At 44.2% G+C, this 16,245-nt stretch overlaps 1 protein-coding gene across 1 annotated transcript in view; it reads right to left on the minus strand.

Annotated features, from left to right (window-relative positions):
• RAMP1 (receptor activity modifying protein 1) overlaps window positions 1-6,428 on the minus strand; it is a 141,182-nt gene extending 134,754 nt beyond the window's left edge. The window contains exon 1 of the mRNA XM_044978512.1: window positions 5,991-6,428. Coding sequence (XP_044834447.1) covers window positions 5,991-6,042 — 52 coding nt within the window. The 5' untranslated portion in view covers window positions 6,043-6,428. The remainder of the gene's footprint in view (window positions 1-5,990) is intronic.
• Window positions 6,429-16,245: the final 9,817 nt, after the last annotated feature.

Raw genomic sequence — 16,245 nt, forward strand, 5'->3', positions numbered from 1 at the left:
ACATATGGAAGTCACAACCGTGTAAAGATGTGCAATGTGGTCGTTTTTACATTAGGACATTGGGAAACAGTGTTTTAAACATGTACAATATACCCCAATATGGAGAGATTTTGGGGTGAAAATGTGGTCTGCACAAAAAGACGACACTGAACCAAGGGCTAGTCAAACAGCAGGAATTCATATTCACAAATATATCACTAGAAAATTTTCAGTGGTAATAAGAGAATAACCAACTTGCTGAATTCTATTTAGATGTAAAGTTGGTCAAATATCTCATAAAGCATTAACAGAACAAACAGTTTGATGAATAGCCATGAAATATATTGAATATAGTAATTGATACTATTCTACCAGCCAGAGTATTGTATCTCCTTTTTTTTTTAAATTAAGAATTAGAGCTGGTTAAAGAAAAAAAAATTATCCCTCTCCCCTTTCACTCTCCCGCCCCAAATGGTTTTTTAACAAACCGCATTTTTGCCAAAAATTTCCACATTAAAAAAATTAGGTTTTTGTCAAAAATGAAAAACTTCAAAGCAAAAAAAGAAAGATTAAATTTCCAGCTTTTTCTTTTTTTGATGAAACCCCCAAAATGTTCTTTTTTTTTTTCATTTTTTGTCAAAAAAATTTAGCAGGAAAAAAATCATTTCTCAACCAGCTCTACTAAGACTATTTCTCTGTCATAAGTGAATATAAATCATTTTCATTTAAATACATAATATCCCAAGGTCTGGTTTCAGATCTATAGCCAGTTGCTATGGTAAAAAGAACTTGCTACAGTTTAATAATAAATCAGAATCTGCATTTTCATAAATTCCAAGATCTTCTCAAATCTATAATTAGAAAATCTATAATTGATTTTACTGCAGCTGAAAGTCTGAAAAGTGTCAGTCCCATTCCTAATGATAATTTACAAGGCTTCTAATTTCATTCCAGGTCATGGTATTTGTTAGTCATCCACAATCTACAGGGCACTTACACAGAAGAGATTAACGTATCAGTATTTAACGGATATTTAGTTCAACAACATTGCAGAGTTAATTGATGTCATTAAATTGCTCAAAGCCCAGCAGATTCCTGCTAGTTGATGTTAAGCAGGCTACTGCCCCATCAGTGCACAATCAAATGCAATCACCACTTTATTTAACTGTACAGAACTGGGAGCTATTGATGTTATATGTAAACTGGAACGGTTACATTCCAGAGATGTTTTTATTTTTAAGAACTGAACCTATTTTATTTTTGTTTTTTAATTTCATCTGTAGGAAACAAGGCCTCCCGATTCTAACTATAAGGGTAATTAACCGGTGGAACAGCTTACCTAGAGATCTGGTGGATTCTCCATCACTTTAAGTCTTTAAATCAAGAATAGATCTCTTTCTAAAAGATATGCTACAGCTCAGAGGTTATCGTCTTCATGCTGAAATTACTGGTTGTGATTCTATGGCTGGGTTTTGCAGGAGGTCAGACTAGATGATCATAATGATCCCTTCTGGCTTTAGAATCTATTAATCTGTGGTATTAAAAAGTTACAGGGAAAAAGTGGGAATATGATCATGATCATCCTGGTGTGTTTGTGTAACAGAAGTACCTGTTTCACATTACCTCTTTCTGTGCGTCTGTAGATATAATACCCATGTAATAAACTGCAGTTAGCACATAACCTTGAGCCATTTCACCTGTGCTCTGCTCACTAATCCATCTCTATCAGGCCTGTCTAAAATTGCACATACTTGAGCAGCTTTAAGCAGCTGTCATGTATTTTTAAGTCAACCTGTCACAAAAAGAGTTTCCTTCTTTCCCTCAGATGTAAAATGTCTCTCTTCCCCCATCCCCATTACATTAGTCTGAGGACTCAGTGAAAGATTAAAGTTAAATACCCCAACAACCCTGAATTGCTAGAAATGTCAGTTTTATACCAACATTCCTAACTCTTAGTGGTGCACATAGAACTTGGTTCTACCCATGGAAGGTCCAGAGGTGAATTGATTTCAGAGTCATGATATTTATATGTTCAGATGAGCCATTTTAGGTCACTTTTAAAGGTTTCTAATCTTTTAATTGTGACCTTTTTACAGAACACGTGATGGAGCGCTATGGTACCAAGCACTTGTTTGGGATGCTCTGCAGAACTTATTTGTGAGGCATGCAGCCACCCCAAACTCAAGCCAGTAAAACCTTTATACCATCCAGTATTCCTCTCTCACCTATTTATACTGATACGTTTGTCCACCACCCTTCACTTTAAAAGATCTCAAGCAACTGGCGAGCACATACGGGCAGTACCTCTGGAATGCAGCAGCCACCTGGTACAGTGTACAATAGTGAGGGGGAGGAGAAATTTGGCCATTAATCCAAACAAGAACCTTTTTCTTAGTAAAACAAAACAAAAAGAAAAATCCTGCCTTTTTAGTATCAGTGCAAAATAGGGATGATCCTGTTTTTAAAGTGACATTGTAGAAACAGCATCAGGCGGGAGTCATGTTATCGTGTCTCAATGATTTGCAAAGCACATTTGCTCAGTTTACAAGTACTGTAAAACAATTTTTCCCCCCTAACTGCCAGCCCTGTAATCTCCACCTGGGATCTGAGTCAAGTTGAATTATTTCTGGCTCATCCATCATCACTAGTAATAAAGATTCTACAGGTCGAATTTTACCCAAGGTTACATTTGTGCAGCCCCATAAATGTTTACATGGAGTTGTGCAGGTGTAACTGAGGGACGAATTGGGCCTGCATAACCTGTATTACTGGTAATGGTACACAGTCCAGAGAGAACACAATTCACTTTCTCATAGCTATGTTATTTCTGCGAGATGGATAATAAAAGCTTATTTTTATCACTACTGTAAACAGTTGCCTCAGGATACAAACCGGTATCAGATCTGCTGAGTGAGATTATTTTTAGAGAGTCAGTGTTCTGGTCGCTACTGTTTTGTAAGGGCTCATATCTGAGTGACACCTGAGCAATCATCTGCATTGGGCTCAAATGTATCTGCCACGGAAAGAAGGGCTGAGTTGATCCTGCCAGGATTTGCACCTATGCTGCTGCGTGTAACCTATGTTTACACAGTTGGGAGAGCTTCCCAACGTAGTTTTACAAGTCAGCTACTGGTTTTCAGCTAGCAGAGCTGGATCTTTTAGCTCAGGCAATCGGGGCTCAGATGCTTTTGAATCCAGAGGTCCCAAGTTCCATCCCCACAGCCAAGGTGTCACATTACATATGTAGTAAAGGTATTTCCAAACCAATGCTTAAATTGCCGTACACTACCACACCCTCCATCTAACAGAGCAGAGACAAATATCATAAATATGTGCAACAAAGGAATCCAATATATTTGCACCATGAGCATAACCAAGAGATAATACCTGGGAACTGAACAAATTATTACTGAAGCTGTTGTTTATTGCACAGTATAGGCAGGTTTTACACAGTGGACCTGAGGCTTTTCAATCAGTTATCTAGACTGGTGACTTTATGGCCAGGATGATTTTACCAAAGGGCAATGCTAACTGTAGAATAATAAATGACATGTGTAGGTCCACTTCTGTGAGATGGAGTGAAGTTAATTAGAGGCTCAGCACTTTGTATGATTGGGCCCAACACATGCATAGTGCTGTCACTGATTTGACCGATTTATGTTGTCATAATATTCAATTTAAGATTTTCTAGAATATAAAACAAAGCTGCAGCCAACACATTATTGACAGTCTTCTTACCGTCAGCTTTGATAAAGACTGACAAGCAGATTTCTAGTCTAAAATAAAGCATCAGAACAATTGTAAATGAGAATGACTATGTATGGGCAATAATGTTATTGTTTATACCATAGTTTCTGAATAGGACAACTTACTATTTAGACATGTACAATGAGGATGTCTCTAAAACTAAACATGGAGAATAAGTTTTGCCTAACTTGTGTTGTCTACTATTTCCTTGTGAATAGTCACAAGCTAAAAAGTGGTAAATAGTTAATTACACTGTACAGATAAGACAGCGCAATACATTATTTACTGTGGTTCTCAAAGGAAAACAAGAAGGAAGAACTGAAGGCAGGAAAAACGGAAATGTACATTTCCTCAAGATTTTTGCATTTCAAGTCAGTATCACAATGATTTTAATATGGCTTTTCTTTGAATATTTAAGTAATCTAAAATAAATATATTCATTATTACAAAGAATACCAGATAGATTATTCTTCAAAGCTTTTTGCCACAGACTTTCAAGCACTTATGGCCAAATAACAGACAAGTTTCTACCTGTTGCATCTGTAATTCTGTTAACAAACACATGGAGACACATGATGCCACATGAAAATAATTAAGCAAGAAACAGAAAGAATTGCCAGACAAACTAATTTTAAAGAGACAGACTTAAAATGAACTATATGCTATGGAATCCCAGTCTTAATGGGATAAACATTTCTCAAAATAGGTCATTCCAGTTGGACCCTCTAAATGCATATATGTCAGAAATAGACACATAGGGAAGACAACTGTAGAACAATCCATTTATAACTCTTTGAGAAATTTTTACAACAGAAAGAACTGTAACCATAGCCTGCTTTAGAAAGCAGACCTTCCTTCAAGTAGAAAAGGACATCTAAAGCAGATTGATCCCGGTGACATTACCAGCTGACAGGTTGGGAGCCAAGCTAAACATTTAGGTTCAATTTCATGTTATTTAATTTTAATCTCTATTTAAATAGAGATGCTGCTTTCATTATATGCTTTCAAAATAGAACACAGACCTTTTCACACTCTGACTGCAGTTAAAGTAGATGATTGTCACTTAGTGAAGTTACAATGCATAATGTAAAATGAGAATGGTATCAAATATAGGGTGACCAGACAGCAAATGTGAAAAATCTGGATGGGGGGCGGGGGGTAACAGGAGCCTATATAAGGAAAAGACCCCAAAATTGGGACTGTCCCTATAAAAATCGGGACATCTGGTCCCAACCAAATATTAGTGTTTAGGACAAAAGAAAAATTATTTCTGCATGTGCATAAAAATTCCAACTGTGTCTGAAGGGCAGTACGTTCAGTGGGTTCACTAAAGTATTTCTATAGCACATTTGTTAAGAGAGAGGTTTTCCTGTGGCCAGGTTTCAATACCATGACTCCCTACTAAGTCAGGATAGAGATGGCAGGACAGTCTAGCCAAGGGTTCATGTAGTGTGTAGAGAAACAGGAGAGAACTACACGTTTTCCTGAGCGTTATCCCTTCAGAAGTTAAAGTGAAAAGTCTTTGCAATTGCCTATTGTACCTAAACATACTGTGGGGACAAATTGTTTCACTGACTATTTAACAGGTAGCTCTCAGTGTTTCCACTAGACAATACTTTGTGGTTGTGCCAGTGTGTAGGCATTGGGAACAGGACTACACATGTTGAATAACTGACTACTCTTGCATCCCCACATTTTGGTTTACTAGTGTATTCTGACTCAGCCCGCACAACCTCATCACACAACCCGGCCAGAGAACCGCAACAGGGTTTGTTTGGTTTTGCCTTGAGTGAGCCTGTTGAACTCGTTTTACTGCTTGCTCAAGAAGCGAATTAAACAGCTCAGCATTAAGATCAACCCTGAGAACAGCAAAACCCAGTGAAGTCACCAGAGGCTAAAAATCCTGCCAAGCAGCCGGCGGGCCAGCAACCTGCAGCGAACGGGGCTGCAGAAGCACCGCACTTGTTCCTGAATCTCACACGCGGAGTTGCCAGGACCCGAAAGCTGGCAACACACCCCAACAAAACCTAGCGCGCAGTTAGGAGCTTTGGAGCAAATTCCTCCCGCCCCGTGAATGAGGAGTGTGTATGTTTCCTTGGTACAATAGTGGATCGTATTCCCGCGTGAGGAGCGATCGGCGGGTCTCAGCCTCCCCTCGTTGCAGCTTCGGAGCCAGTGTAAACTCCTTTACGGAGAAACGCCGCTACCGCCGCGTCCCGAGGAGCAGAGACCACAGGGAGGGAGGGAGGCAGGCACTCACTCACCTAGGAGAAACCAGAGGAAACGTCTCGGGATGATAGTCAGCTCCAGCGCCATGATCCAAATTATGCCACAAACCCGACTTCGGATCAGCTTTTCCCGAGCCACGCAACCGGTGTGAACACCCCCATCGGCAGGAAGAGGCGCCGCTCGGTGGGGAGATCCCGCCTGCCGAGTAATTAAGAACGAAGTAACATCCCCCAGGTGGGGAGGTAAATGGGGAGCGAGCGGCCAATAGACACAAGCTGCAGCGCCCGGGTGGGTTTCGGGGGGTGGGAAAACCCCTGCGAAGTTCTGGTTTGGTTGCCACTGGCGAGCCGATCCCCAGCCCCCTTGGCCGCGGGCAGGGTCCGTCTGAGGCGCTGGCGGGGGAGCGTCGGTGGTAACAGCAATGGGCGGATCTAAGTTTAGCACAACCTGAGCTTTTAAAAATAGACTGACCGACGCTGTCAACTGCGCCAGCGAGTTACAGACTAGGCACAAAATCAGCCGCGCAACCCCCTCGGCTCTGCGAGCAGGAGCGCCCGGGGGCGGGCGGAAAGCACCGGGCTCAGGCCTCACAAGGCGAAGGGACTGATAGGCAGGTACATACCGCTCTGGGGAAGGGAAATCCAGCAAGGGACAGGGCTGGGGGGTGACCAGCTGTCCTGATTTTATAGGGACAGGCCTGAGTTTGGGTCTTTTTCTTATATAGGCTCCTATTTCCCCCCCGATTTTTCACACTTGCTCTCTGGTCACCCTAGGTGGCTGCCATGGGTTCTTTTTAAGACGTGGGAACGTGATCCTACTTGTACAAACTTCCCTCCGGGAGGATGCAATTGACAACGTGCGGTATTGATAGCCAACCTCCTTCGGCCTCGGGACTCTGCCAGTGCGCCCAAGTGAAAGGGCCAGTTTGAAGCTGTGATTTTACCACCTCTCCAGGTGTTTGGGGGTTGCGGGATATATAATCATTACCATCAATAACTTTCACTAATAATCATTTCAGGCATGTTAGCTTTAAAGGGAAAGGCCAAAGGACAGCCCACTTTTCCCAGCTATTATTATAAAGGTCCATGCCATCGCTACACTTTTTAAATAGTGGTATAAAACTTGCGGCACACATTCAATATTGTTCCTTGGCAAGTAAATAACTGACCATGATTCGACCACCACAACTGAATTCTTACACCTAAAATCATTGGGCCATACGGTCTCATCCCGCTTTTAAGTAGAACCCAGCCCTGTGACTCAGAGTCCTGTATAAATCCTGATAGCTACATCATGTCCGTAAATAATTAAAAATTACATACCCTTTGCATTTGTGTAAAAGAAAAGCGGGTACCTTAATATGTTATGTCTATATAGTACTGTTTGGTCAGGTAGCTTTGAGGAGCTGAAAAACCGCATAATTCGATTTCAGATCCTCTGAAGCATGTGATTGTCTACTTCTGGTTCCCAGTGAAGTGTGTGGTTGACTGGTCAGTTCATAACTCTGGTGTTCATGTACATGTTGTAAATCATTTACCTTTTTGTCCTTTCCATTTTTGTGAAAAATCAATTTTAAAAAAAATCACAGCTCCTCCAGGTGGTAAAGGCTGATGATGCATAGGAGTTTTCCTCCACTGTTAGAACATTTAAAATTGTAATTTAAAATGTATAGTCTGCTTAAGGAAGAGCCCTGGTGGTAAATGTTTAAACCAAAGACCACTTCATTTTTAACAAAAAGATAGGCAAAACATTGTCACTAAATTATATTAATGTATAGTGGCTTTCATATCTGATACTCTCCTTGATTCAATTGAAATGTGTCTTATCTGGCATCAAGTAAAAACTGTAACTGTTGTTGAGGGTAGGTGACATAAGAAAATAAGAACAGCCATACTGGGCCACACTAAAGGTGCATCTAGCCCAGTATCCTGTCTTCTGACAGTAGCCAATGCCAGGTACCCCAGAGGGAATGAACAGAACAGGTAATCATCGTGACCCATCTCTGTCACCCATTCCCAGCTTCTGGTAAACAGAGGCTAGGGACACCACCCCTGCCTATTCTGGCTCATAGCCATTGATGGACCTATCCTCCATGAACTTATCTAGTTGTTTTTTGAACCCTGTTGTAGTCTTGGCCTTCACAACATCCTTTGGCAAGGAGTTCCACAGGTTGACTGTGCATTATGTGAAATACTTCCTTTTGTTTGTTTTAAGCCTGTCGTCTATTAATTTCATTTCGCAATCCCTAGTTCTTGTCTTATGAGTAAACACTTCCTTATTTACTTTCTCCATAGCAGTCATGATTTTACACACCTCTAGCATATCCACCCTTACTTGTCTCTTTTCCAAGCTGAAAAGTCCCAGTTTTACTAATCTTTCCTCACATGGAAGTTGTTCCATACCTCTAATAATTTTTGTTGCCCTTTTCTCAACCTTTTCCAATTCCAATATATCTCTTTTGAGATGGGGTGACCAGATCTGCATGCAGTATTCAAGATGTGGGCATACCATGGATTTATACGGATGCAATATATTTTTTCTTATCATCTACCCCTTTCCTAATGATTCCCAACATTCTGTTTGCTTTTCTGACTGCCACTGCCCATTGAGTGGATGTTTTCAGAGAACTGTCCACAATGACTTCAACATCTCTTTCTTGAGGGATAACAGCTAATTTAGACCCTGTCATTTTATATGTATAGTTGGGATTATGTTTTCCAATGTGCATTACTTTGCATTTATAAACATGGAATTGCATCTGCATTTTGTTGCCCAGTCATCCAATTTTGTGAGATCCCTTTGTAACTCTTCACAGTCTGCTTTGGACTTAACTACATGGAGTAGTTTTGTATCATCTGCAAATTTTGCCACCTCATTGTTTACCCCTTTTTCCAGATCACTGAACAGCACTGGTCCCAGTACAGAGCCTTAGGGTAAATCATAATTTACCTCTCTCCATTCTGACAACTGACCATTTATTCCTGCCATTGTTTCCCATCTTTTAACCAGTTACTGATCCATGAGGACCTTATCCCATGACAGCTTACTTTGCTTAAGAGCCTTTGGTGACAGTGAATATATGCCCACAAAAATAGCACATTCATAGTTTCACTCATTTAGGAAAAAGAAAAGTTAGATGCTTGGAAAGAGCTCCAATTTATTTTGGTCAGCAAAATCCTTTGCTCTGCTGCCATCTGTTGTAATATGAGGAGACCTGCTAGCTCCCAGTAAATAAGGTCACACAACACTCAACCTTACAGCTGTGTCATTTTTGAGGTTTCTGAGGGTAGTTAGTGTTCTGCCTTACAGGGAATTCCCACCACAACCACACATTGTTGGGTCTCTCTTATTGAATAACGATTGGGGGTCTATCATCCAACTGAAGTAAAGAGAATCTTTTCATTGACTGCAGCAATCTTTGGATCAGACTTACACCTGGAAGGGATCCAGAACCTATACCCCATTACAGGCCAAAGTGCTCTCTCTCAATAAGACAGAACTGCTCCATCTTCCCTGGGCTGGAGTGCCCAACCTATGGCCCCTGCCATACACGGGCCCACTAGACCATTTCATAAGGCCTGCAGCCTGCTTTAACGCAATATACTAACAGCTGTAGTTTTGTCATTAGCGTTTTGTCATCATGTTTACATCATTTTAGTTGACTAGTGTGTAAACAGACAATACTGTACATAGACACAACCTTTAAGAACTTTCTATCATTACTTTATTGGTGTCCTCATTAGCCAAGCAATGAGCACTTAATACAACCTGCAGAGCTAATTAGCTTTGATAAACAGAAGATTTCTTTTACTAATTAAAATACAATCTGCTCTGGCTTCTGTATGTTCCATATTAAGATATGTGCGTAAACTTAGGTCACACTATGGACATTTCGTTTTCAGGAAAGAACTTGGAGTAGATTTTTTACATAGCACTGACAGCTTATTAAACATCCAGTACACTAAAGCTGTGGATGCTTAAATAGCTATTTCCATGCCTAAATCTAAGGGGGAATTAAGAACCACAGTGATAGGTGCCTTAGTAATACCTGAAATAGAAATGACATTCCAATATTAAAGAAATCCTGCTTCACTGAAATATGATCTTTTTATGTATATTACCTAGAAATATCAGCTATGGAACACTTGAGCCAACTGCTGGAGAAAAACAAAACTGCAGGGAAGTAATCAACGGACCATTTAAGATAAGCTCTATGTATACACAGCACACAGAAAGGAAGTGATTAGAGCATTAGCCTAGGACTTGGGAGACCAGAGTTCAACGCCCTGCACTGCCACAGATGTCCTGTGTGGCCTTGGTCAAATTGCTTAGTCTTCCTGGGCCTTAGTTCCTCCATCTGTAAAATGGGGATAAATAGTATTTCCCTACCTTGTGAGTGAGGATAAATATATTAAAAATTGTGAGATGTTCGGGAGGCCATATAAGAACTTAAGTATAAAAAATACGTAAACAAATTAAATGAAGAATTGTTTATTTGTTTTGGGAATATGAAGAAATTATTTGATCTTTATAACGTATTATTTTGCATCTCACTGCAGTCCATATATTGTCTATGGATCAAATTATCCACCACCACCACCATGTGCACTCCCATAGAAATTCATGAAGCTGCACGAGGTGTGAGAACATTTTACTTTCAACTACAGTAAAGCCTATGATTTAGAAAACTCTTAAGTGACATAATCAGCAATTCATCATTAAAAGGCTAGTTTAAAAAAAAACAAATAGGCAGTTTTTGTAAGAAACAAATAAAGGCTTGACTATATACCACTGAAACCAATGGAAATGTTGCCACTGACTTCAATGGGAGCTGGAACAAGCTCATGAGGACAAGCAAAGAATAAAGTTTTCGAACAGTCAGAGACCACTAGATCTACAGTGAAATGACACAAAATAAAATGATTACCACCTCATAATTGAAATACTGAAAGAAAACAAGAATTAGTACTTGTATCTTTACATGGTTATACTTGTGGAAAAAAGCAGTGCAACAGCCACAATTTAAGAATAAAATCAAACCATTTTTGAATATTTGAACTAAACGTGGCTGCAGTGCAAAAATAAAACTAAAATTTCCCCAAATACGTCTATAAAACAGTTTTCAAAATAGCACTTGAGTGTAAAGAGGCCAGTGAATCGTTCACATTAGTATATGGGTTTGGTGTGAAGAGAATTTGATGTTGGTGAAAGGTGCCAGATGGACGACACTCAGCAGTAATAGAAGTCAACAGACAAAGCAGACTCAACAAACTTGTCCGCACTGCACAAGCAATGTGCCTCAACCATGGGACCATCTCCATGGGTAAGAGAATACTGTAGTTCTATTTCCATAGCATTTACAATAATTAGCCACCATGGAGAGACTATGAATTGCAAGCAAAGCTTTTCGACGTGAACGCTGGGAGATGAAGTAAGACAGCCATTTTCAATGGTCCACATCACATTGTAACAACGTTTGGTCACTACTGACCTTGGTGGAGTCAAAAATGAAAGGGGGTGAAGAGTTCCACTCCATTACCCAAGTGTGACAAAGCCACTCAGTACTGAGGATGAGAGAGCCCATAAGCAAGAATTATTCAAGAGTTAACAGGAAACATACTCATTCTATTTTTAAAAAAGGCTGAAAAGAATATTAAGCCCCAAAGTAAAACCTGAAAAGGAAACTAGCTGCAAAGGACACACTTCAGGCATGATTTCCACCTTCCTTCTGCCCTTATGTAACAAGCAGAAATCTGGATACTCTTACCAAAGGGGTGTATTTATTTATTATTTTGCCTGTTCAAGTCAGTAAACTGCCTAGTAGACACCATTTTAGATCATATGAGTGAGATTTTGTGATTGCTAGTCATACCCTTATACAATTCCCCTTATTTATATCTAGTGGTAGGAGTGTAACACTCCAGGAATGAGAAATTACCAAATATCTGTAGGCTTGTTTGTTCGAGAGAGAGACACGGTGGCTCCATATTTCTTCCTAGTCAGGGGAAATTAAGGTGAAATATGGTTTTAACTGATTAACCAAACCAAACCAAACCCCAACACCCCTATTGGAGGGAACCTAGCACAGAAAGGTGGAGAAAAAAATGGTTACTTACCTTTGTAACTGTTGTTCTTCGAGATGTGTTGCTCATATCCATTCCATGTAGGTGTGCGCGCGCCGCGTGCACGTTCGTCGGAAGACTTTTACCCTAGCAACTCAGTGGGTCGGCTGGGCGCCCCCTGGAGTGGCGCCACCATGGCGCCGGATATATACACCAGCCGACCCACCCACTCCTCAGTTCCTTCTTGCTGGCTACTCCGACAGTGGGGAAGGAGGGTGGGTTTGGAATGGATATGAGCAACACATCTCGAAGAACAACAGTTACAAAGATAAGTAACCGTTTTTTCTTCTTCGAGTGATTGCTCATATCCATTCCATGTAGGTGATTCCCAAGCCTTACGTAGGCGGTGGGGTCGGAGTGAGATGTTGCAGAATGCAACTGCTGAGCCAAAGGCTGCATCATCTCTGGACAGTTAGACCAAAGAGGCAAAGGTCCGGATAGAGGACCAGGCAGTAGCATGACATAGCCCCTGGAAGGGTATGTGAGTCGGAAAGGCAGCAGAAGAAGCCTGAGCCCTGGTGAAACGAGCAGTAAGGTGGCTCGACGGAACATGGGCCAAGTCATAGGAGGTGCAAAAGCATGACGTCACCCAAGATGGAAAGCTCTGGGAGGAGACAGGCAGGCCCTTCATCCAGTCTGCCAATACAACGAAAAGTTGGGGGCGTACAAAAAGGCTTGTCCGCTCGACATAAAAAGTGAGCGCCCTACGGACGTCTAGGGAGGGCAAATGCGCTCCCGTCGCGATGAATGGGGTTTCGAAGAGAAGACCGGAAGGAAGATATCCCAGATGATATGAAAGGTCAACAGCACCTTAGGGAGGAAGGCTGGACGTGGTCACAACTGCCCCTTGTCCTTGCGCAACATAGTGCACCGTGGGTCTACTGTGAGAGCCTGAAGCTCGGAGACTTGTCCAGCCGATGCATAGGCTACAAGGAAAAAGCTGTCCCTCAGGACAGGAATCTCAGCAAGCATGTTATCAGTGGCTCGAATGGAGCAGGCATAAATCTGCTTATAACCAGGTTGAAGACCCAGGAGTTGGTGGGGCGGCGAACCTGGGGGCATAAATGCCCCAAGCCCTTGAGGAACCTAGAAACCACAGCGTGTGAGAATATGAAGCGGCCACTCTCCCTTGGGAGCAAGGTAGAGACGGCTGCCAAGTGCACCCTTAATGATGAACTGCGCCAGGCGCTGCTGTTAGAAGATCATAGGCAATCTCAGAGGAAATAGATCGGAACCTCTGTGGGGGAAACATTGTGTTTTGTAGCAGCAAGAGAAAGACTGCCAGTTGGGCGGATACGTTAACCGAGTGGAAGGCTTCCTACCACCTAGGAGAATCCTGTAGGACCGAGGCAGAACAATGTAACTCGGCTCGGTTTAGGCCCCAGCAGGCAAGCGGCAATGTGCAGGGATTGCAGGTCTAGGTGGTAAAGTTTGCTGTGATCCAGCGTTATGAGGTCTGGCAAAGAGGCAGGGGAATCGGTTGGCTACCGACAGGTGTAGCAACATGGTGTAGCAGTGCTGCCTGGACCATGCTGGAGCAATCATGATCAGATGCGCTCTGTCCCTGCGGAGTGTTAGCAGGACCTTGTGAACCAGCGGGAGCGATGGGAAAGTGGACGGCCGACGGCTCGTCCACAGCATTAGAAAAGCAGCCAAGATTGAGCCCGGGAAGAGGCCTTGGCATGAGCAGAACTTCTCTCTCGTTCCGTTTCCGCAAGAATGAAGTTCCGGAAATGTAATGGATAACATCCGGAGGAATCAACCACTTGAGAGACAGGAAGGAACTGCTGAGGCGATCCGCCCAAGTGTTCCGGACCCCTAGGAGAAAGGATGCTACCAGGTCCGACAATTGAGCTGTGCAGGAGTCTCGGAGCTGGATAGCTCCCTGCAAAGAGAGGAGGACCGTGCTCCTCCGTGCTTGTTCATGCAACGGGTGTCCGTTGTGTTGTCTGTGAACACCGAGACACAAAAACCTTGTAGGTGCTGCTGAAGCGCCTGGTATACAAGGCAGACTGCTCTCCAGTCCTGGACATTGATGTGCAAGGGCAGCTGTTGAGCCAACCAAAGGTCTGGAGTGGGAAACTGACCCAAGTGAGCACCCCAGTCAAGAGATGGGGGCTTCCATCATGAGGGACACCGAGGGTGAGGTGGATGAAACAGCCCTCCTGCACATGAGGGAGGGCATCGACCCCCAGTCAAGGGAGCCTAGGACACTCGGGGGGATCGAGGCGACCATGACCATGCTGTCTCTGGCCGGGTGGTACACTGAGGTGAGTCATCATTAAAGTGTACGGAGGCGAAGCCTGGCATGCTCGGTTACGCACGTGCAGGCAGCCCTGTGGCCCAGAAAACCTAGGCACGTTCAAGCCAAAGTTACCGGGAAGGTCCGTAGACCTTGTACAATGGTTACCAACGCATGAAAGCAAGGCGTAGGTAAGCAGGCTGTGCGATACTGAAGTCCAGGGTGGCCGCAGTTAAGTCTATTCCCTGAGCGGGAATCCGGGTGGATTTTGTTATATGGATCCTCAGGCCTAAACGCAGGAATAGGATCTCGTCGACGCCCACACGAGTGGTAACTTGGGCCCCGGTGGCCCCTGGAATGAGCCAATCGTCCAGATACGGAGAACGTGTATCCGACAGTGGCGGAGAGGGCGGCGACTACAGCCAGACACTGTGAATACACAGGGGGCTGGATAGAGGTCAGCCGGGAGGACCGTAAACTGGAAATGACGGTTGGCCACAAACCGGAGGTACCTGCTGTGCGGAGGATAAATGGCGACGTGAAAATACGCGCCCTTCATATCGAGGGCGGCATACCAGTCTCCAGGATCCAAGGATGGGATGACGGTCCCCATGGATACCATGCGGAACTGCAGGTATATCATAACTTGTTGAGCTCCCGCAGGTCTAGGATAGGTCTGAGACCTCCCTTCACCTTGGGGATTAGGAACTAGTAGGGCTAGAACCTTTTGTCCCTTTCTACCGTGGAACCTCCTCTATAGCTCCGATGGTGAGGAGCGCCCGCACCTCTTGCAAGAGGAATTGCTCGTGAGAGGGGTCCCTAAGAGGGACGAGGAGGGATAGGCTTTTGCCCGATTGGTGGTTAGGAGGACCCTGATTTTTGGCCCCTTAGGGGTCCCGACCAATGCCTACGACTGCCTCAGCGTCGCCTGCTGGCAAAGCCCTGTCTTTGTCTAGGCGCAGGGTAAGGGCGGCGAGGCTGGGCGGAAAGGTCGGCGGTGAGACATCGGCATGTACATGCCGAGAGGGAGTGCATAGTGACCTCGCTGACCTTTGGGCCTTGCAGCCTAGGGCCAGTTTTGAGAACAGGCCTTTGTCATTGAAGGACAAGTCCTGTATAGTGTGTAGCAGCTGTGAGGGAAGGCTTGATAACTGGAGCCATGAAATGCACCTCGTGGCAACACCCGAGGCCAGAGCCATGGCTGTGGAGTCCGCTACCTCCAACAAGGTGTGGAAGGGAGCTCTCGCCACTTCGAGCCCTTTTTCCAGGAGGGCATCAAACTCTTGACGGGAGGTCTGAGACTCCGTAAAGTCTCCCACTAGATGACAAGGGAGCAGGGGGAAAGACGTACATATAGGTGCCCATCGCCCCTGGAGGAAACCATGCACATGCATTCGACTCCCGTGCCTACGGGCGGGATAGTGGCCACTTGGAGATTCATAGTGAATGCCACCCGTCTCGGGAGGTCCTGATGGGCCCCCAGGCCGATTAGGGGAGGGTCCAAGGAGCACGCTTCTGTCACCGCCTCATCTGGGGAGGAGGGAGACGAAAAGCCGGGGCAAGTGGGTCTTGTGTGGGCTCACGCTCCTGGACGACCTGCTGATCTGGTGGGATGTGGGAATCCGGTGGCAGAACCGGACTCCCTCCGTAGCAGTCGGAGAGGGACGACTAACTGTCACCCCCTGGTACCCAGTGCTCTGACAGAACAGAGCGCGATGGGAGCACAGGTAGCGCGCCCAAGATGTACAGGGCAGCCACTGATGGAGGTCAGGGTCCTGTCCTGGAGCACCCGGAAGACTCTGGTGTCCACATCCGAATGGATGGCCATGGCGCTCGACACGGCACCGGGAATCGGTACCGTGAGGCCTACCGGTACCGGGAGCGAGAATGGGACCTGCGACCGGAGTGATGCCGGGAGGCTGGCCG

Source organism: Mauremys mutica, chromosome 10 (assembly GCF_020497125.1).
Source record: "Mauremys mutica isolate MM-2020 ecotype Southern chromosome 10, ASM2049712v1, whole genome shotgun sequence".
In the NCBI taxonomy this organism is placed as follows: domain Eukaryota; kingdom Metazoa; phylum Chordata; order Testudines; family Geoemydidae; genus Mauremys; species Mauremys mutica.